General features: G+C 62.1%; 2 protein-coding genes across 8 annotated transcripts; one reads left to right on the top strand and one right to left on the bottom strand.

The window, feature by feature from the left end:
- The first annotated feature begins 189 nt into the window (after positions 1–189).
- FSD1 (fibronectin type III and SPRY domain containing 1) lies at positions 190–9,464 on the top strand. 5 transcript variants are annotated; one of them, XM_025196513.1, is made up of 13 exons: positions 191–536; positions 1,614–1,709; positions 2,036–2,167; positions 2,239–2,340; positions 4,449–4,459; positions 4,734–4,855; positions 5,012–5,221; positions 5,384–5,482; positions 5,804–5,963; positions 6,177–6,256; positions 6,416–6,667; positions 7,722–7,810; positions 8,562–9,464. In XM_025196513.1, the coding sequence occupies exons 1-13, from the start codon at positions 345–347 to the stop codon at positions 8,670–8,672; spliced, it is 1,656 nt and encodes a 551-aa protein (XP_025052298.1). In that variant the 5' UTR covers positions 191–344; the 3' UTR covers positions 8,673–9,464. The 5 variants fall into 5 exon arrangements, with proteins under 5 accessions (XP_025052300.1, XP_025052298.1, XP_025052297.1 ...); XM_025196512.1 differs by having other exon boundaries at positions 4,437–4,459; XM_025196516.1 differs by having other exon boundaries at positions 267–293; positions 4,437–4,459.
- Positions 9,465–10,364: 900 nt separating this feature from the next.
- STAP2 (signal transducing adaptor family member 2) lies at positions 10,365–19,072 on the bottom strand. Of its 3 annotated transcripts, none has more exons than XM_025196518.1 (13): positions 18,857–19,071; positions 16,659–16,730; positions 16,010–16,138; positions 15,823–15,879; positions 15,171–15,322; positions 14,750–14,881; positions 14,490–14,559; positions 14,124–14,226; positions 13,647–13,739; positions 13,102–13,230; positions 12,827–12,862; positions 11,661–11,774; positions 10,365–11,411 (listed from the first exon to the last, which is right to left on the bottom strand). In XM_025196518.1, exons 1-13 carry the CDS (start codon positions 19,043–19,045, stop codon positions 11,353–11,355), a joined length of 1,335 nt encoding a protein of 444 aa, XP_025052303.1. In that variant the 5' UTR covers positions 19,046–19,071; the 3' UTR covers positions 10,365–11,352. The 3 variants fall into 3 exon arrangements, with proteins under 3 accessions (XP_025052303.1, XP_006017565.2, XP_025052304.1); XM_006017503.3 differs by having other exon boundaries at positions 13,102–13,233; positions 18,857–19,066; XM_025196519.1 differs by lacking the exon at positions 16,010–16,138 and having other exon boundaries at positions 13,102–13,233; positions 18,857–19,072.
- Between the last annotated feature and the right edge of the window lie 1,179 nt (positions 19,073–20,251).

Below are 20,251 nucleotides of genomic sequence, written 5' to 3'. Positions count from 1 at the left end.
CCCGGCTCCCTCCCCGCCCCCCCGCCGACAACAAAGGCGGGGCAGCGCGGACCTGATGTGGCCGCACCGCCCCAGGCCCAGGGTGGGGTCCGCGGGGGCAGGAGCAGCCCTAGGGCAGGGCAAACAGCCCCACACTTTAGGGTCCCCCCCCCAAAATTTTGCAACAGTTTTCTTTGTGGGGGGAGGGGGAGTGAAGTTTTTGCAAGGAAGTGGCTTTATTTGCATTTTAACACTGGGCTGTTTCTCTAATCCCCCCCCCAAAGATCATTAAAAAGATCCACGATGCAATGGTGGTGGGTTAATATTTACCTGAGTTGCATACACCTTGCTGCTTGAAGTCGCAGATGTCCGACTTGCTTATCGGTCACCAAAATGAAGCCTCCGAGGGGCCCCAAAGGACTCTCTTGCCCAGGACCCCAATGACCCGAAGGCCACCGCTGCCGAGGGGCTCGGAGCATCTCGCAGCGCTGAAACCGGACTCCTGCGTTCGCTCCCTGGCTTTGCGAGGGCCTTGGAGCTGGATGCCGGCACTGGAGGCGGGTGGATGGGTTTGGGGGCAGGGAGCAAGGATCCAGGGTCAGGAGCCTTGTGACCTCGGGGTGGTAGGGCCCTGCCACGTGCCTCAGTTTCCCCACCTGTGCCCCTGCCCCCATTGGTGGGGAGTGACTCAGCGCTGTGGGCAGCAGCGGGGATTTGAGCGGTTGTTCTTCGTCGGTGATGCAGACCCCTGACGAGCGGCGTTGTGTCTGTGGCCGGGGGTAGGTTTTCAGCCAATGCAGCGCTGGTGGCAGGACTCGGCCCCGATCCTGCCGTGAGCTCTGTGTGGCCTCAGCCTGGCTGGAGCTGCTCTCTGTGTTTGCACTGCTGTAATATAAAGGCTAGGCAGCTCAGGGTCTGGTGTGCCAGGGACAGAGAGGCTAGCTGGACACGGCTGGCAAAATGGGGAAACCGAGGCAGAGAGGGAGGAAAGAGACTGATCCGGATCTGCCCCACAGGGCCAGTGCAGGGATGAGAACATCTCCTGGGTCTCCAGAGCATCAGCCAGGACCAAAGGTGACAATAGGTCAGAGTGTCAGCCAGTGCCCGGTGCCCATTAGCTCCCCTGCCTGCGACCTGGGGAGATGGACACGTTTGCCAGGCTATAGGACAACACTAAGGCTTGGTATTTATGCAGCAGCTTCCACCTCTGGGGCTGTCAGCATTGGCTCACGGGCCCTTGTCACCCCCTCCCTACCCAGGAAGGCCGGGCCCATGACATGGGCATGGGACTCAGGGCAGAGAGAAGGAGCAGCATGGGGAGCAGGGAAGAGGGAGTGAAATGGGGCATCTTAAGGCCTAAGGAGGGAGGGAGGACGAGGAGTCGGGTCTCCTGGGTTCCATCCCTGGCTCTGCACCGACTCACTTTGTGACCTTGGGTGAATCCCTTTGCCGCTCCATGCCTCGGTTTCCCTAGGAAACTGGGACAGGCCGGGTTGGGGGGGCTGGACAGAGGCACTGAAGGAGCACATAGGCGCCAGGCAAGTGGGGCATTCAAGGCTGTGTGTGGAGGTCTCGGGGTTGGGCTGGGCCTGGCAGGGCTGGGCAGGCACTGATGGCATGGGTGCTTGGGGCAGGAGGCGCTGAGGAAGATCATCACCACACTGGCCGTGAAGAACGAGGAGATCCAAAACTTCATCTACGCCCTCAAGCAGATGCTGCAGAATGTGGAGGTAGCGCGGCCCTGCTGCCCTGGCGTCCCCCTGCCCTGGCCTGGGGCATGGGCCTGATTGCTCTACTTGCCCCTCGGCACTGGCACAGAAGCCCCCACTGCCTCCCCTTGCGGGACGGTGCTGCCCACCCCCAGCACTGTGACTACCCCCTCTTCTGCCAGTCCGGCCCCACAGTGCGGCCATCTACCTTGCTCTGCACTCCCCTCAGTGTTGGCATGAGGGCAACCTCGGCCCTGACCCACAGGTTTTTTTCCCTCGGGGGTGGAGTTCCCTGCCAGCGGTGCCCCAGTCGCGCCCTCACAACTGCCCTTGTCTACCTCGGCCAGGCCAACTCCGTCAAGGTGCAGGAGGACCTGGAGGGCGAGTTCCAGACTCTCTACTCCCTGCTGGATGAGCTCAAGGAGAACATGCTCATGAAGATCAAGCAGGCCCGGCCCAGCCGCACCTACGAGCTGCAGGTGAGACCCCTGCCCCAGCCCCGGCCCCCCAGACCCCGTCGCTCGGGCTCCTCACTATCTCTGTCCCCCAGAACCAGCTGGCCGCCTGCACCAAGGCGCTGGAGAGCTCCGAGGAGCTGCTGGAGACGGCCAACCAGACGCTGCAGGGCGCCGAGAACCACGACTTCCATCAGGTGCGCCTGCCCTGCTGCGGGTGGGAGGAGATGGGGGGAGCTATGCTGCTGGGAGCGGGGCACAGGAGGAGACGTGGTCCCTTCCTGACCATTGTGTGAGGGAGCTGGAGAGGGCAGCCCCTGCCCACATCTCCTATCCCATCTTTGGAGGCTCTGCGCAGCATTTGAGCCTCCATTCCCCAGCCACAAGCCAATGCATTTGGGCTGCGGGTCTAGACAGGGACAGATTCCACGTCCAGGGGCTCATTAGGGGACCCCCAGCGTGTGCGTACCAATGCAGCACTGCTGTGGGCAGAGCTAAGATGTCGAAAAAGGGGTGCAGATGGTGTGAAGAAATGCCCCATATAACAGCGCACGTTTTTCGCCACGTAAAAAAGAAAGGAGAAGCTTTACTAATGTGCCGGGCCCTAGGGCTATATTATTCCATTTAAAATCAAAGCAAAAATGAATATGACCTCATTGGGATGGCTGCTCCTTTGCTAGATGATATGTTGAGTTTCCTGCTGTTGCAGGTCAGTGGTAGGATCTGCCCCTGCCATGCGGGTAACCTGGGTTTGATTCTGGGATGCGCATGTAACTACAGCCATCGAGGCACCGAACATCCAAACTCCGTCTGGCCTTTGGTTTCTGTCTCGATGGTCTAAGGGGCGACGGAAAGTCTGGGCAGCCTCCGCTCCTCCATACTCCTGCCTAGGTGTATGCATTGAAGGTCTGGGTGACCTCTCCCACATGTACCATGATCCAGAAGGGCTGATGGTTACCTACTGCTACATTAAGTTTTAAAATCACAACAAAGTAGTGAAAGATCCTGTTTTTTTTATCGTTATGCTCTTTAGAGTTCACTGCACATTTCTCATTCAGATCTGTGAAACAGTCTCACCTTCAGCATCTTGACAGTGCACCCAACGCTTCCCTGGCAGCCAGCTCCATGCTTGAGCTAGTGTTCACCTGAGCACAGGTTACCACTCCTGAGTTAAGCTTTTTAGCTAGAGCTAAAAGCAGCCTTTAGGGCTGTGAAGCAGGAGAGAGATGCTACTGGGAATGGCTAACAAGACACGGGCCCTGCAACAGCAAGGATAGTTGATGAATCAGGACTGTTAAAAGGAGAGAGGGTCATATTGGCAGCTGAGATTAGTAGGAATCAGGTCTCTTATAGTGAGACAGGAGGTTGATGGACTTCCTCCACGCTGCCTGAAGAGAAATGCTGCTGCCCTGCCAGGCAGTTGGTTTTAAAGCTTAGGTGGAGCAGAAATGGAGGGGATCTGCCCTTGGATGTGGCTCCGTAGGGTGCACAACACGAAGGGTGCACAAGGTTTGTGCTGTCCGAGGTGGCACCGAGGGCAGCTGCGCTGCAGGCTTCTCCTCCTTGCCTCCAGGGATGCCTGCCAGGCTGCTACAGCAACCCCCTGCTCCAGCCTCCCACAGCAGGTGCTGTGGATGGAGACTGACACTTCACCTTCCCTGCCTTAGCACATGCCAGGGAGCAGGTTCCTTCCTGACCTGTCCTGGCTGCCCTGGAGCATGGTGGTGACTCAGCCTTGTTTCTGTGGAGGCTGCACTTTCCTGGGGACACCTCACTTGGCTCTTACTAAGCTGCTTGCCTCTGTGCTGTCTGGTGCCAGGGAGTCCTGCAGGTTAACACCACGAGGGATCAGACACCCCTGCCTTGGGGTGCGGAGGGGATGGCAGCTCTGGTGACACCAACTTAGAGGCTGCTGGAAACGGGTCGGGCTGGAGGCCTGGGTGGGGCTCGAAGGAGAGAGAATCACTAATTGTTATCTAGCTGCTGGATGGGGCCTGTTGCTTTGTGGCTGGCTATGGAGATGGGAGTCAGGACTCCTGGGTTCTCTTCCTGCCTCTGCTGCTGACACAGGGATCGCACTTCACCCCTCTGTGCCTCAGTTTCCCCACAGGGGCCTTGCCTACCCTACAGGAGGGACTGGGGTTGTGTGGCTGAGCAGGTTTGCCTGTGATGGGGCTCGCTAGCAGCACAGGCTACGGCAATGTGCAGGCACACCCAGCTCAGCCAGCCCCTTCTGACCCTCTCCTTCTCTCTGTCTTTTTGTCCTCCTTTCTCTCTCCTCTGTGCTTCGAAGGCTGCCAAGCAGATCAAGGATAGGTACGATCCTGCCTTCGCTGCCGGGTGCTGTGCTGTGCTGCACTGCTTACTAACCCAGCGTGGGCTGGTGTGTCTGTCCCCACCGCCCCGGCCCCTGGCTGGAGGAGCCTGGAGGGGAGGGAAGGGGTCTAGCTGTTGGAAGCTGATGCCAAGCCCTGTGGGTCCTGTGAGGGGGGCAGGCCCTGAATGCCCCGGAGGTGGGGAAGCCCTTTGCTGGGGATCACATGTGAGAAAGGGACCCTTCTGACCCGTGTCCCCCCGCCCCTATCCCCAGTGTGACGATGGCCCCTGCCTTCCGGCTCTCACTCAAGGCCAAGGTGAGCGACAACATGAGCCACCTTATGGTGGACTTTGCCCAGGAGCGTTGCATGCTGCAGGCCCTCAAATTCCTCCCAGGTAAGTGGGCATCTCGCTGGGGCTGGCTGGAAGGCGTACCTGATAGCCAGGCTAGGGTGGGGCTGGGGTTGGGAAGGACATGGGCCATGGCTGGGGGTGGAAGCAGGGGACAGGGCACAGGGCCATGACTTCATCCCCTCGTTTTCACACTCACAGTCCCCAGCGCCCCCGAGATTGACATGGCCGAGTCGCTGGTGGCCGACAACTGCGTGACGCTGGTGTGGAAGATGCCGGATGAGGACAGCAAGATCGACCACTATGTGCTGGAGTATCGCAAGACCAACTTTGAAGGCCCGCCCCGTGTCAAGGAAGACCAGCCCTGGATGGTCATTGAGGGCATCAAGCAGACTGAGTACACCCTCTCCGGTGAGGGGCCGGGGGTGCCCAGAGGGGGCTGTGCGGCATGGGGCAGGGATGTTCCCAGGTCCTGCAGCCGGAGGCACTGTGGGCCAGGCACTGGCTGTAGGGGCTGACCAGGGGGGACCATGGAGCTCCCAGCAGCCCCCGTGACTCTGGGTGCCTCCACAGGGCTGAAGTTTGACATGAAGTACATGAATTTCCGCGTGAAGGCCTGTAACAAGGCCGTGGCAGGCGAGTTCTCCGAGCCAGTCACCTTAGAAACCCGAGGTGGGTCCTGGCAGGGTCCATGCGGGGGGATGCTGAGGGGCTCTGTGCATGGGGTCCTGCTCTCATGGCAGCATAGCGGGATCCTCAGAGATGAAGGGTGGGAGAGGCTGCGGGGCTGGTTTGGGGCTTAGGGGGCTGGGAGAGGACCCCTCCCTGGGCTGGGGATGAGCTGGGATGGGAGCAGTTGTTAAGGGGGCATCCACGTGGTTGGAGGTGCTGGGACAGAGGGGTGCAGTGGGGTGAGGGGAGCTGGGAGCCAGGGTCTCCCCAGGATGGGGGCGGAGGGGGGCCACCTGCGTCTGACTCCTGCTCCATCCCCAGCGTTCATGTTCCGCCTGGACGCCGGCACCTGCCACCAGAACCTGCGGGTGGAGGAGCTGAGCGTGGAGTGGGATGCCATGGGTGGCAAGGTGCAGGACATCAAGGCACGCGAGAAGGACAGCAAGGGCCGCACCGCATCGCCTGTCAACTCCCCCGCCAGGTAGCACCCGGGCCCCTTGCTGCACGGGGGCTCCAACCCAGGAAGCAGCCTTCCTCGGGGCAGCCGGGAGCTGCCGTGATGTTTGCCCCCTCTATGGGGGCTTGGGGTCTGGGTCCGATCCTTGAGGGGACCCGAGGGTTTTGGCTGACCGTTAGCGGGGAGCTGAGCAGGGCGACAAGGAAGGAGCTCAGCTGCTTGTTTGCCCATCCACAGGTGCGTGCAATCTCCAAAGAGGATGCCCTCGGCACGTGGGGGCAGGGACCGTTTCACCGCTGAGTCCTACACCGTGCTGGGTAGGAGCCCATCTGGGGTGGGGAGGTCTCTGTGGTGGGATGTGGGGCCAGTGGCACCTTCACGGAGCAGGCGGCTATGGGGTCATCCGTTCTGGGGGCGAGGGGCCCTTGCTGGCCCCGGCTGAGAACACCCTGCTCGCTCCACCTGTGGCCCCATAGGTGACACCCTCATCGATGGGGCCGACCACTATTGGGAGGTGAAGTACGACCGGGACAGCAAGGCCTTCGGCGTGGGGGTGGCCTACCGCAGCCTGGGCAAGTTCGACCAGCTGGGCAAGACCTCCGCCTCCTGGTGCCTCCACCTCAACAACTGGCTGCAGGTCAGCTTCACCGCCAAGCACAACAACAAGGCCAAGGTGCTGGATGTGCCTGTGCCCGACTGCATCGGCGTCTACTGCAACTTCCACGAAGGTGCCAGGGTGGGAGGGGAGGGGGTGTCCCAGCTGAGGGGGATGTGTCCTGTTGTGTGTGGGGGGGAAGGGAACAAGCCCTGCTGTGTGTGTACACACGTGTGGGTGTGCACATGTTCACGTGCATGTTCATGCTTTCCTCTCGCTGGGTGGAGTGCACCTTGCTCTGTGTGTGTGTGTGTGTGTGTGTGCGTGTGCACCTGCCTGTGGACACTTACTGAAGGGGACTGTGTCTTGCTTTTAGTGTGCAGTGAAGGGAACAAGCCCTGCTCTATCTGTGTGCATGTGTGCGTGTGCACACGTTCGTGTGCATGCGTGTGTCTGGAGGGAATCCATCCTTCTGTGTGTGTGTGTGTGTGTGTGTGTTCCTGCTTCCCCCTTGCTGGATGGAATGCACCTTGCCGTGTGTGTGCGTGCACTAACTGAAGGGAACCAGGTCTTGCTCTGTGTGTGTGTGTGTGTGTGTGTGTGTGTGTGTGTGCGTGTGCGCGCGCGCGCGTGTGCTGCCTCCTGTGCTGCTTGCACACACACGTAAATGTGGCTTTCATGTGACAGGCCCTAAAGCCTCTTCCCTTCTGCAGTGGGGCTGGGGCAGACTCCTCCCTTTCCTCCCCATATAGGGGTCCCCCTCGTGGGTCAAGGGCACCTCAGTCTCCATGACTGGTGCCACCTGGGCTGCCTTTCTGGCAGCTCCAGCAGGGCACCTTTGGCCTGGGAGGGAGCTAGTCCTGACTGGGGGCTCAGCTACACCCACAGTGCACAGAGTAGTGCAGGAGGCTGCTTGCACAAGTGCTCCTGGTGCAGGGATCACTCACAAGGGCTTTGCATGGACACATGCAGCTGCAGCAGCATGAGCCCCCAGGGCACACGGACAGCCCCGGCGGGCCATGCTGCCCAGCCAGCCCCAGCGTTCCTGCTCACACTGACTCAGCCTCAAACTGGGCTGCAGCAGTGACCTTGGCAGATCCCCCTCTGCGCTGTGCAGCTCTGAGGTGGTGGAGAGTGAGTGACGTGCCACCCTCACACTGCCCCTCTCTTCCCCTCTCTGCCTGCAGGCTTCCTGTCCTTCTACAACGCAAAAACCAAGCAGCTGCTCCATACGTTCAAGGCCAAATTTACCCAGCCCGTGCTTCCTGCTTTCATGGTAAGGCATTACTCACTGGATGGGGAGTTGGGGGAGGAACTGCTGTGGCTTCAGATGCTAGGGGAAGTGGCTTGGTGCCTACTGCTGTGGGGGGCAGCAGCAAAGCTGGTAGGATCAAGCAGTTGCAAGGTTTGTGCTTGCTCAGTAGCCCTTCCAGCAGTTGAGCGGTTAATCCAGCATCTCTCCTTGCTGGTGTGAGGTGCGGCGGGGTCTGTCACTAACCCCTTCTCTTGTGCTGCTTTAGTTGGCTGCAGCGGGGAGCTGAGCCCAAGGTATCCCTGCAACTCTCTAGGGTGCATCTAGCTGGCTGGCAGGGGTTGTCAGGGCACTGCTGTGGAGAAGGTCGCAGCACCAGGGGGTCCACTTGTGTTGGAGCGGGCACAGCTCCCACAACAGTCTGGTAGTTTGGTGCTCAGCTCATTGTGGTGCACGGGACAAGGGCAAGCAGGGGGAAGGGAGCTGGGATACTGGATATCTGGGTTCAGACCCTACCTTTGCTCCTTCCTGCCATAGCCTGGCTCTGTGCCTCAGTTTCCCCAGCTGCAGCATGGGAGGTAATCCTCCCCCTCCAGGACTTGGGGAGCATGTAACATGGTTGAATGGCAGCAAGACCCTTGCCTGTGTAGGGACGAGGGCAAGGGATGCCGCTGCCCAAACTTCCCAGCTGCAGCCCAGTCCCCTGCCCTGCCCCACATCTGGTGGGGCAGGTACTGGGGGCCCTGCCGTCACCATGCCTGCGCTCTCCCCACAGGTCTGGTGCGGCAGCTTCCACGTGTACTCGGGGCTGCAGGTGCCCAGCTCTGTCAAAAGCCTCCAGAAGCGGAACAGCACCACCAGCAGCTCCAACGCCAGCCTGACCTAGACACCGTGGGACTGGGACCAGCGTCACGGTGGGACTGGGGCATTGCCTGGGTTCTCCCACTGCCCCCCCAGAACCAGCCTCTGGTGGGAAAGACACTCCATGACTTCTCCTCTCCCTGTCCCGGGAAGGGGCTGGCGCTGGGGGGGGGCAACACCCCAGCACGGGGGCAGGAGAGGGCTGCGGCACCTATAGCTCTCTGAATGTATCCAGACTGACCCACCAGAGCCTGCCACCCCCCACCTCTGCCACACTTGCCTTTAAGAGCAGGGGACCACGTGAGCCAGCCTTGTGCCAAAGCGGGCCATCGACCAACCGCCTTGCCGTGACCCGGGAGCGGGAGCCTGGGCCGCTGGATGCAATGGGCAGGGCAGTTTTTTTCTGGCAGTCATACAACCCGACTCTTAAAGGTGACCCCCTGGCACACGGCTGCTCTTAGACCCCTTAGCCTCTCTTGTGACACGATGCTTTGGCCTTAATGATCGCTGTAGGTGTAGGCGCCTTGTTCCCCCTGCGTGGGCCAGGGGAGGGAATGGTGTCCGTGTGTCGTGCTGCTCCCGGCTGGAAGTGACATTAAAGTATCTTTCTCCTCGCTGCCCGTGGCTGGGGCTGCCTCTTCTCTGGTCTTCGCTTGGGGTCTGCTTATGCCCAGTGATGGGTTGGGGAGCCCTACACCTGGCCGCTGGACATCTAACCTCTCCCGTAACTCGGTAGAAAGCCTCTGTTGAAAAGATCCAAGCCCTCTCCTGCCCATCAGCACCATGCCATGGTGCAGTCGCTTCCCCCTAGAGGCTAACCCGCTGGGGTGCCACACCGCATGGCTGGAGGGGCCACAACTCTGTGCACCACCGGTCCATTAAGCAACAATTAGCTCCTATGAATTAACAGCCACACTCCTTGGAGGGCAAAGGCCTGGCTTGGGGCTGGACAGTCTCTGAGCCAGGCTTGTGGAGAGGTGTGTCGGTGAGTGAGGGGGTCCAGGCTGACCCAGTACCTCACCTCTGCCCCTGGGCAGGGCATGGCTGCCAGGCAGCAGTTTTCATAGCTGGCGCCGTGGAGGGCAAGTGGGGGCCAGTTCCTTTTGCAGAGGTCAGGAGCTGCCATGGACAACACAAGCCCGTGGCACTCGCGCTCTGGTTGAGGTCTGGGACTCGGGAGCCTGCACATCAGACCCCAAGTGCATCTTCTCAGCCAGTGCAGAATGAAGTGCGGGACAACTCCCCCCATGCAGGTGGCCTCTGCCTGCACCAAGCTCCTAGCTCATTGTCCCAGCCACCTCAGGGCAAGATGTAGTAATAGCTGCCATCAGCTGCTCCTGCTTTTGGTTAGTTTACACCGGTGTACAACACCTGTGTGTCCTCCTGTTCTCCCTCCAGAGGGGTGCAAGGACCCCCCAAGTCAGGAGGAGTGGGAAGGGGGAACAGGCCAGCCCCAAACCCTCAGGCACCTCTGCGGAGCACAAAGGGCCTGATGTGCATTGTCCTGCTGGGACACGCGGCTGTTCTCAACCCCTGCCAAAAATAAATCAATCAGCTCCCCCCGCAGTACATCTCCCTGAGCCCCCACATCCCCAGCTCTTCTAAGAAAAGCTCTTTTAAGAGGTGAGATCCGGGTACCCAGTCCCTGCCCCACGCCCTGGTGCGCCCCTGCTCTGCCCATCCAGCCCCTGGCCCAGCCGTGAGCGGTCAGGGCCAGCAGTGATTCCAGGCAGAGGGGCCAAACGGTGCATTTATTAGCAATGCGTGCGAAGGGGCTGGTCCCAGTGAGCCCCAGCCCCAGGGTAGGTGCCCAGCTGGCCCTGGGCATCACAGGCCTGACCCTCAGCTGGTGTCACTCACTGCTTTCCTTGCTCTGGCAGCAGCTGGGCCCATCAAGGGCAATGCGGGGACCAGGCAGGAGGCTGGGGTCCAGCTGCAGTATCCCTGCTCCTCCCTGAGCGCTCAAAATCCAGGCAGCCAAATCCTGGCCGGCAGGAGCCTGTGGTCCCTTTGCTCCTGGTGTGCAGCCCCAGTCCTGGACTCCCCCAACCCTCCTGGGGTCTCACACCATCTAAAGACTTTCTGCTCCCAGGGTCAGGGGTTCCCCCTCCTCCCCATCCATCTGCTGCCCTACCCCATGCCCCTCCCACCCCTGTCACCTCCTGCATTCACACAACAGTGCTGCCCTTGTTCTCCAAGGTTATGCAAACGGGGCAGCGACAGCTCTGTAATGGGCTGAAACCCAACATGCAAAGAGCTGGGCCCAGGCAAATGATCCCCAGCCCAGCCTCTGTCCTGCCTCCACCCCTGCCCTGGCTGCTGAGAAGCGGAATGGGGGTAACCCCAGCCAGGGACACCCGCACCCAGGGCTGGGGCCAGTCGGAGCCCAGCAAGGATGGGTTGGCAGGGGGAGAGAGAAGGACCCCCTATGAAGTATTTGCCCTCCCCTGGCACCTGCTGGCCCTGACACACACACACACACACACACACACACACACACACACACACACAGAATTCAAGGGAGGGGTGCCAGACCCCACATAGAGCAGACCAGGCCTAGGTCTTAACTGTGATGCATGAAGCAGCAGACGTGGCAGCTTTGCCCTTGAAGCATCCCAACAAGGGGCAGGGGCAGCCAGGGAGGAGGGGCAAGGGGCCTGGGGGGTGTGGCGGGTCGGGCCGGCACCAGAAGTCATTGTAGCTGCTCAGTCAGGGAGGATGGCACGTCGCTTCTGCAGCTTCTGTCTCAGCTCCTCCGACATGCCTGCAAGAGAGGAGGTGCTGCAGGACTGGGTGCAGAACCCAGGCGTCTGGGTGTCTGTGCCCTTCCCTGGGTACCAGCCTCAGCTTCCGCCCCCCCTGCCTCAGCCCCCTGCTCCAGCCTGCTCCCTGCTCCCCTCCAGAGAAAAGAGATAAGAACCCAGGTGTCCTGGCCCCCAGGTATTGGCCGGGCTGCAAGCCCTAGGACAGCTGCTGGCCCCAGACAGGTCCCCCTCAGCCCAGAGGCTCTCACCTGCAGAGGGGCCAATGGGCACTGCACCCGGGTGGGGGAAGCTGCCGCCGTCCTTCCACGGTCTGGGAGCGACGCTGGGCTTGCTGGGCAGTGGTGCCCAGCACCTTCTGCTGTCTGGGAAGGGAGAGGGCAGGGGTCAGAGAGGCACACCCACCTGCTGCAAGAGCCACTTCCCTGCTCCGTGCCTCAGTTTCCCCCTACGGTCTCACAGGGGTCTGGGATGCCAGGGTCCTCACCACGGGGGATCCAGCATGGCTCCCCCTTGTCCTCAGCTCCCGCCCATCCCTCCCTCCAGAAGCTCCCAGCTGCAGCCAGCTCTAGGTGTGCTGTTCCTCGACCTGCCCCTCAGCTGGCTTGGTCCTGGGTCTGGAGGGAGCAGAGGAAGGAGGCTATGGATCAGGAAAGGGGCCCCAGGCTGGAGCTGGGATGGGGGAAGGGTGGGAGAGCCTGGGGAGGGTGTGAGGCAGGTCCCCAACCCATTGTGGGGGGAGCTGTACCTGGCCTGGGGAGGCTGCTGGACTGGGCAGGGGGGTCTTTGTCTGAGCTGCCCCCTTCCCAGATCACCCTTATGGTGCCTGCCTGCCTTTGTGTCCCATCTGCAGGAACAAAGGGGGGAGACTGGCTGCAGCAGCACTGCTCAGTGCCCCCCACTGCCATCCCCAGCGCCCCGGGCAGAGGGGTCAAGCACAACCTGGGACCAACCACCCCGGGGTCAGACACAGTGGCCTGGAGGAGTCGGGGGGCACCAGGCCCCCTGTGCTCTCCCTTCCCCCTGCCTGGCAGCCCCCCTGATCCCTCTCTCCAGGGGGATGCTCCTCTCTTCTCTCATCAGCATCCCCCTGCCCCAAGGCATGGCCAGGGGGCTTCCCTTCTCCCACCCCGAGCTCTGTCCGGTTGGGGGCAGCTCCTGGAGGACGCTTGCATAGGCCCAGGGGCCTTCTCCAGCCCCCATCCAGCGGCTGCAATGCCAGGCTCCACCTTCACCGAAAGGGTGCTCGGGTGCAACCTTGCCTCTGAAGCCAGCGCCAAGGGCAGCCCTGGGCCTGTGGCAGGCTGAGCCCTGGGCTGGGGGTGTGATGTGGCAGTGGGGAAGGCACAGCTGTGAGCATGCCCACGTGGTTGGCACCCCCCCATGCACAGCCAGGCAGGATGTCTGGCTCACTCACCCCTTGATGCCTTCATCTGCTTGATCTCGGCCACTTCTGGAGAAGACAATAGTGTGAGCTGGGGGAGGGGGGCGAACAGAACCGACACTAGCCCCAACCTCCTCCCCCTTCCCCACACGCTGGTACGTGGCCCCATCCCCCCGGCTTATGCCCCATTCAGGAACAAATCGCTTGCCCTGGTAGCTCACGGGGGTTGAGAGAGACACCCCCAGCACAGCCCTGAGACACCCCCAGGACAGCACCTCACTACGCCGAGGGCTGAGATCCCATCTAACCTTCGTCATTCACGTAGGTCTGGTCTTCATATTGATCTTCGTACACAGAGTCTGGGGCTGGGACAGGGGGTAGAGGCTTTGCCACAGGGTTCTTGAACTGGGGGGGCATCACTGTGCCCCCTTTCGCACCTGCTGGGGAGCAGGGAGGGCACAAAGTTAGCACCATTTAGGGGAATACAACATGTAATAGGGAGGGGGACCTGCTGCGTGGCCGGCTGGAGCGATCAGGCTCAGCCCCAGTGCACAGGTGTTTGGAGAGTGCAAGTGGCGTGCAGGAAGCACATGTGCCGAGGCGGGCTAGACCCAGCACAGCTCATGCCAGGTGTGACAGAGTGTGCAACAAGCAGAGAGGACAAAAATGCACCCGCCAATAGTTCCGACAGCCAGTGGGGCACTGCTGCAGAGAAGCTTGCAGCACTGGCTTCCCAGCTGGCAGCAGCAGCCAGACCAGTGTAGGAGGGAAGAGGGCCAAATGGCCTGTACAGCTCCATGCCCAGGGGGCACCGAGGCCTTGAGCTGCACGTGAGTGCGGGTGTTGCGGTCACCTTTAGGAGCTGGTGCAGGGGCGCGATGCGGGATGCGGGGCAGAGGTGCTGTCCGGACACTCTCCCCATTCTCCTTGTCGGTGTCCACGAACTCTGCAGAGCAGACAAGAGAGACAGGAGGGCTGAGATGAGGGCACCATGCTGGACAGCAGGACAAGCATCTGGACCAGCCCCTGCCCCCAGGACAGGGGCCCAGCGCGCAGCATAGCCAGGCCTCTCCCTCGAGATCTGGGCTGATTTCCAAACAGAGGAAAGGAGCTAAACCTTCACTGTTTTTCCAGGAAGGATCAGGCAGTTTCTCCCCAAATCACAGAGAGCCTGGTCCCAAAGTGGCAAGGTTTTGCCCTGTTCTAGGTCTGAGAGCAGGGGGAGAGGGGCTGGGGGCGTAGCTCAGCACCTCACAACGTGCATGGCACTGCCCTTGAGCCACACAACGCGTGGGCAGGGCCGGGGGGGCACACACTTGTGCAAACCCACCTAACTCCTTGCAGTAATCCTGGTCCAGGCACAGGGGCACCAGCGTGTTCTTGGTGTTCAAGACAAAGTAATTCACCACGTCGGCCAGCGAGGAGCAGCGGTACTGGCGGGGTGGGCAAGAGGAGAGAGCCCATCACCAGACTGCGCAGAAGGGATTCTCCTGCAACCCGGGTGCTTGGGGCCTGGGTCTCGGGGGTAGAAGCAGCCAGGTCCTACCTCACAAAGCCGGTCGGTGGCCTCGCTCCCCAGCTCCGTGCATTGGAAGGGGTTGGTCTGCCAAGGCTGGCACCCTGCCCCTATCCTGCACCCCCGCATGAGGCAGAGAAACAGCCCCCTTCCCCCTGTTGTTCCCCATGCCACGCTCACCGGCTGCTCCACATCGATGATGTAGTCCTGGTCCAGGCAGTTCACTCTGTAGTGCTTCATGAGCGGCGTGCTAGAGACAGTGCACAGGTGAGCAGGCTCCACAACTCAGTGTCACTGCCCCATGGTCACCAGCATCCTACCCCAGCCCCCAGCATGCTTGGGCCCAGTCACCCTGGTAGGAGGGAGTCTCAGCCCCACGCTCCCCACCCAGGACAGTCCCCCTCCCCTGCGTGAGGGGGGACCCAGGCCCGCACCCTCACCCGTTCAGTATCTGACGCGTGGTCACCGAGACGCTTTTCCCGTCACCCCCCGGGCGCAGCAGCAGGTTGCCGCAGTCCTGGTTCTTCTCCAGCAGGACCTGGGCCTCCGTCCGGGACACCTTGAAAAAGCACCTGGCAAGTGCGGGGCAAAGGAGACAACCCATTAAATGCCTGGGGGGCACATAGGGCACAGCAGGGGCTGGTGGCTTCAGGGATGTGGGTTCAAGCCCTGCTCTGGACTTGTGCTGAATTCCAGCTCCAGTTTGGCTGCAGGGACTGGGCACCTGGTTGTCGGGGCTGGACTCAGCAGTGGTCATACGTGGGACCAGGCATGTCACCGCCTGGAGCACAGTTGGCCACAGAAACCTGCCACAGATGCAGACCCCCCAGCCCACAGCAACCCCCACCGCAGCACACTTACTCCGGCATCTCCTGCTCCATGGGACCCAGGCTGGACAGGGCGCTGCTCTCAGAAAGGCTAAGCTGGGCCCGTCGCTCCTGCTCCTTGGCAAGGGCTTCGGACATCATGTATAGGTGCCCAGGCAGCAAGGTCAGGTTAGAGGGCACCTTCATCTGCAGGGCAGAGACAACATGCTCCAAGTCCCTCCCAATGCAGCCGAAGCCCCTGACGGCCCTCGCTTGACACCCACTCTCTCTGCCATCCCTGGATCAGTCTCAGGAGGTGCCCAGGGCTGCCACATCCTGTTCCCGCTCAGCCAGCCAGGAGGGCAGGGCTCTAGGTGCCAGGGGGCAGCTGCTTCCCAGGGGTCAAGCTCTCTGTGAAGGGTAGCAGGTTTCATGGGGCCCAGAGGCATCCAGGGTGGGGAGAGGCCGAGCTAGACAACATGCATGTTGGCTGGGCATGTGGGCATGTGTGCATGGAGTGTGTGGCTGCAGAGGGGATGAAAGGAGGGGTGTGCAGCTGGTGTGCAAAGGGCTGGGTGTGCAAGGAGCATGCACGCATAGAGGAGCTATGCAAAGGGCATGGGCTCTGCCAGCAGAAGGGCACATGAGGCTGGATGCGGCACGGCAGTGGGGCCGGCACACCTGGCTGGGGGTGCCTGGGGCCCTACCTCCATGATGGTAAGGATGAATCCTTTCCACATCTCCCGGGACTCCAGGTTCTCAGCCTGAAAAGCAACCACATCTCTGAGGACAGAGCCAGCAAGCACTGGCCACATACCCTCAGGGCTGGCTTTGCCCAGCCAGGACAGGGCAGCTGTGGCGACTGCACAGGGGCAGCGGCAGGAGGAGACGCACCTTCAGCTTCACCTCCTGGCCCTGCAGCTTCAGGCTGAGCCCCAGACTCTCCTCACCACCCCAAGGGCCACTCTGGGCACCAGCATCTGTCAGGGACTTGAAGCCATCCAGGTCTATCTTCTCCACAGACTGCAAAGGGAACATGGCTCCAGGGAGGCCCAGGCACCGGCCCTGGAGGAGCTGCCTGCCTGGTGCCCCTCGGACAGGGTGGGAGTGATGCCCCGACCTTGGTGCTGGATTCCCATCCAGCCCAGGCCAGTGCCACACTCCTGCCACCCCAGCCACTGGCACGGAGCGGTCCCCTTGCTGCCTTCCCAGCCACAAGGCTGAGGGGTCAATGGACCTCTTGTCCATGGAGGAAGCAACCCCCCACTCCAGCCTATGGACTGGGACTATTTTTGAGACTGAAGGGGTGCATGTCCTCCAGGACTCAGCTGCTTTCCATGGGCAAGCCCTAACCCCCATGTGAGGGACCCTCCCAGGACTGGGCTGGAGACACCAGAGGGACATGGAGCCAATCCAGAGAGGTGCTGGGAGCCCTCAGCTCTGTGCCCCCAGCAGAACTGATCCCTTCTGCTTTTTCCCCATAAGCGGCTTCCCCAACTCGGGTGCAGGGGGCCGTTGTTGGGGGTGCCCAGCTCCTACATACCTGTACATCCCGAGTGTTGTGGTAGAAGTGCAGCGTGCGCCCCCGTAGCCCGGTCCAGTACCGCTTGTAGTCCTGAGGGCAAAGCACAGGGGCGTGAGAGCCTGGTACCGAGCCCCCCGGCAGTCACCCAGCCTGCGGGCACTGGTTATGGCTCTACAGATGTGCCCCTGGCCCATGGGCTCTTGCTCAGGCTTGGCCCAGAGCCCTGGGATCGGCTCTCCAGGGCATCTGTGGAAGAAAGGTGCCATCCTCCTCCTGGCCCAGCCCTGCTTTCTGCTACCCCCACTCCTGCCTGGGGGCACCTGGGTCTCTCTGGGGGCTACTCTGCTGGCACCATCTCCAGGTGGGATGTGGAGGCAGGAGCAGTGGGATGAGGCCTGCTGTGCCCCCTGGGACTCAGACGCAGGGAGGGGCTGGTTCCCTGGCTCCATGCAGCAGCTCCCAGACCCGAGGCAGCTCTGAGCCCCATGGGGAGGGGGGCAGCTATCATAGCCCAGCCACGCAGCCATGGGCATGTGGGGGGAGGAATGAAGGGTTCGATTGTTCTTGGCCTGCCAGCAACAGTCAAATGTTGTGACCCAAAATACAGGCCCTGCCACACTGCCCCTTGCACTGCTGGGCACCCAGCTCCCCCACGCCAGGAGCATGTAGACTTGGGCTCTAACATGGCATGACCATGCCATGACAGCTGCCCTCCGCCTGGCTGCATGCATGCCAACATCATGCTTGTCCTGGGGTTGAATCCTCCAGGAGGCGGTTACATGCCCTGGGACATCACACGCAGCAATGCACCCAAGCGGATGCTGTGCTTCCTAAGTGTCCTGGACACATGCGAGTCTGACACCCTGGTTTGACTATCTGGAGGGTGGGGGGAGAGGGAAACCTGAGGTCTCAGCTTGATGCTGCCACTGGTTTGATGCGTGCCCTGGGCAAGTCACTACCTGCCTTGGGCCTCAGTTTTCCCATCTGCAAGATGGAGCTAAAGCAGCCTCATTCCTCCGCCAGCCCCTGGGAGATGCAAGGGGGCAGGGGGGCGATGCTGTGTATAAACTCTGCATAATTAGCATGCAATTAACAGGGGCCCTGGGCAGGGGCTGCCCACCCCAGCCCTCCGGAGCCACACAGACACCTCCCTTTTGTTCCCATCTCCCCCCAGGCACAGCCGTGGCCCCTGCCTGGTAGGGTTCATGCCTGGGGGTGAAGGCCAACAGAAACCCCATTTACATCCAAGCCCCAGCCTGCTTCCCCCAGACACCTGCAGGGGAATCTCGGACCCCCAGCCAGGCACAGAGGACCACCCCCCACCCCACCAGCCAGCCAGAGCAGGGGTAGGGACACAGCCTAGCCCAGGCCAACACACAGGTGCCTTCATGGGCGCTGTGTTCCCATGTTTACCCTGAGCATTTCCATCTCCAGGACTGTCAGTCCAGGGCCCAACTGCATCGAGCCCCGACCCAGGGATCTCAGAGCGCATCAGGGAGATCCCAAGAGAGCGGGGAGTCAGGCAAAGCAGGGCATTGAGGGCACCAGGGACATTGGCCTTGGAGGTACACGGGGAAGGGACCCCAGGCCCCCACCAGGGCAGCACAGCCCACAGGGATCTCTCCGGTTGCCCAGCTACCCTGGTCGAGCACGGGCTGAAGGAGCGTGAAGACCTGGGCAACATGCAGGGGTCTCACTGTGGATTTAACCTGACCCAGCTAAAGGGACAGGGGTGGGCAGATGCGTTCATACCGGGCTGATCAGACTGGGGGCAGCAGACTGGGGGCAGGCACAAGCTGGGTCCGGTCGGTCCAGCCCCACGAGCCCTTTGCAAGCCAAGCCCGAGCAACTTCCTCTAAACAAACCCTGGGAAGCAGGATCGAGCTACAAGGACGGGGAGGCCCCAGCAAGCCATCCCAACCAGGGGGAACCGAGTCCCGGGCAGGGGCTGTGTAAGAGGCCCAGTGGGGTCTTGGTGCCTCACAGCAAGCACCTCCAGGGGTGGATTCGTGCCCCGTGGAGAGGCAAATTCAATACGCTGCAGGATCAGGATCGAGGCCAGCACCAGGGGGTGGGACCTGGGCTCTGGCTGCTCCCAGCCCTGGCACACGCTCCGGGGGTCTCTCCATGCAAGGACAGGGCATGACATGGGGGTGCTTGGGGAGACACCAGGTCTGCAGCCAAAGCGTCGCCAGCCCCGGCAGGGACAGCCCTACCTTGTCGCGGGGTCCCTTCTTCTCCAGGAAGCCCTCGTAGTAGTGCTGGGGCAAGCCCTGCTTGGGCTTTAAGGCCCGTGGCAGCTGCGGCGGCTGGGCCATGGTGCCCAGTGTGGAAACAGGGCGCAGAGCAAATCCACAGAGCACAGGACCAGGAAGCGACGGGATAAATGCAGCAGGCCCTCCCATCGCTCACCTGATTGGGCCCAGGTGAGGGCCCAGGGAGCACAAACAACTCCCTGCCTCCACCCCGGGGCAGACAGGTGCCGCCTCCCCCAGCGCCAGGGGTGAGGGCCCCGCTCCCCCTCCTGCCTCGAGCACCGTCGCCCCTGGGCCCCCTTCCTCTGGGGAGAGACAAGATCTCCCCATGCTCCAATTTACTGAGCGCAGCCCCCGCTCTGCCCAGTTTTGGCTGGGACAGGAGCCATGCCCAGCTCTGAGGGCTTCTTCCAGCTGGCAGGGGCAGAGGCAGGGGCTGTCTGTCCTGCAGTGCCCTGGCAGCTGCATCCATGCCAGCCCCGGTGCCAGTTTCCTTCCAGCTGGGGGGTTTGGTGCAGCTCCCCAGGGCACCCACAGGGCTAGCACCAACTGCTCCTGTGGCCCCCGGGCCAGGCGGGGCGGTGTCACTGCTCCTGGGCTGGGACCCTGCAGTGCACGGTGCTGTACACTCTCAAGACAGAGCCCTCAAGAGCTCGCAGGGGGCTCCAGGCAAACCGGGGAGCACGGGGGAGCAAAGGAGCCAGTGCGGCCAGGTCACAGCTTCACCACAAAGCAGCCGCGCCGGGCCCGGGACTACAGGCGGTCCCCGGCCACTCCAAGAGCCAGGGCCAGCGCAGGGGCAGCTGGTCCCAGAGGGAGTCTAGGACCCCCTGCCCCGGCAGGCGAGGGATTGGCATTTGGGGACGCTCCCTGGCTCCAGCTCCACGGGCCAGCTGCCTTGCACTTTACTCCCTGCCACCTCTGCCTGTTGCCCGTCCCATGGACCCGCTCCAGCGCCCGGCCTGGTGCACGGCTGAACGCCACACGTGTGCGATCCGAACCAAACCCTGGCAAGGGGCAGTGGCGGCGGGGCCCGCTCTGTGCCCGTGGGGCTGGGGCCCCGTCCTGCTCCTGCTCCTGCCGGATGGAGCCCTGGGGAAGCCAGGAAACCCCGCAGGACACGGGGCGGCTCCCGCCAGGAACGAGGAACTTGGCAGGGCCGCGAGCCGGAGCCGTGCCAAGGGCAGAGCGCAGGCCTCGCCTCCCGGCCCCGGCGGGGGGGCACCTTGGCCCTGGCTGCCTATGGGCTCGGGGGCATTTTGGCGTCGGGCCCCGTTTCCGCATTCAGACACCCTCCGCTCCCTTCGCGTCGGGCTGCACGCAGACCCCCCCGCCGGCCGCCGTGCCCCGCGCGGC

The sequence above is a fragment of the Alligator sinensis genome, unplaced genomic scaffold (genome assembly GCF_000455745.1).
Source record: "Alligator sinensis unplaced genomic scaffold, ASM45574v1 scaffold1295_1, whole genome shotgun sequence".
Taxonomy (NCBI): domain Eukaryota; kingdom Metazoa; phylum Chordata; order Crocodylia; family Alligatoridae; genus Alligator; species Alligator sinensis.
The sequence above is the reverse complement of the archived record's forward strand: the minus strand, read 5'-3'. Positions and strand labels throughout refer to the sequence as shown.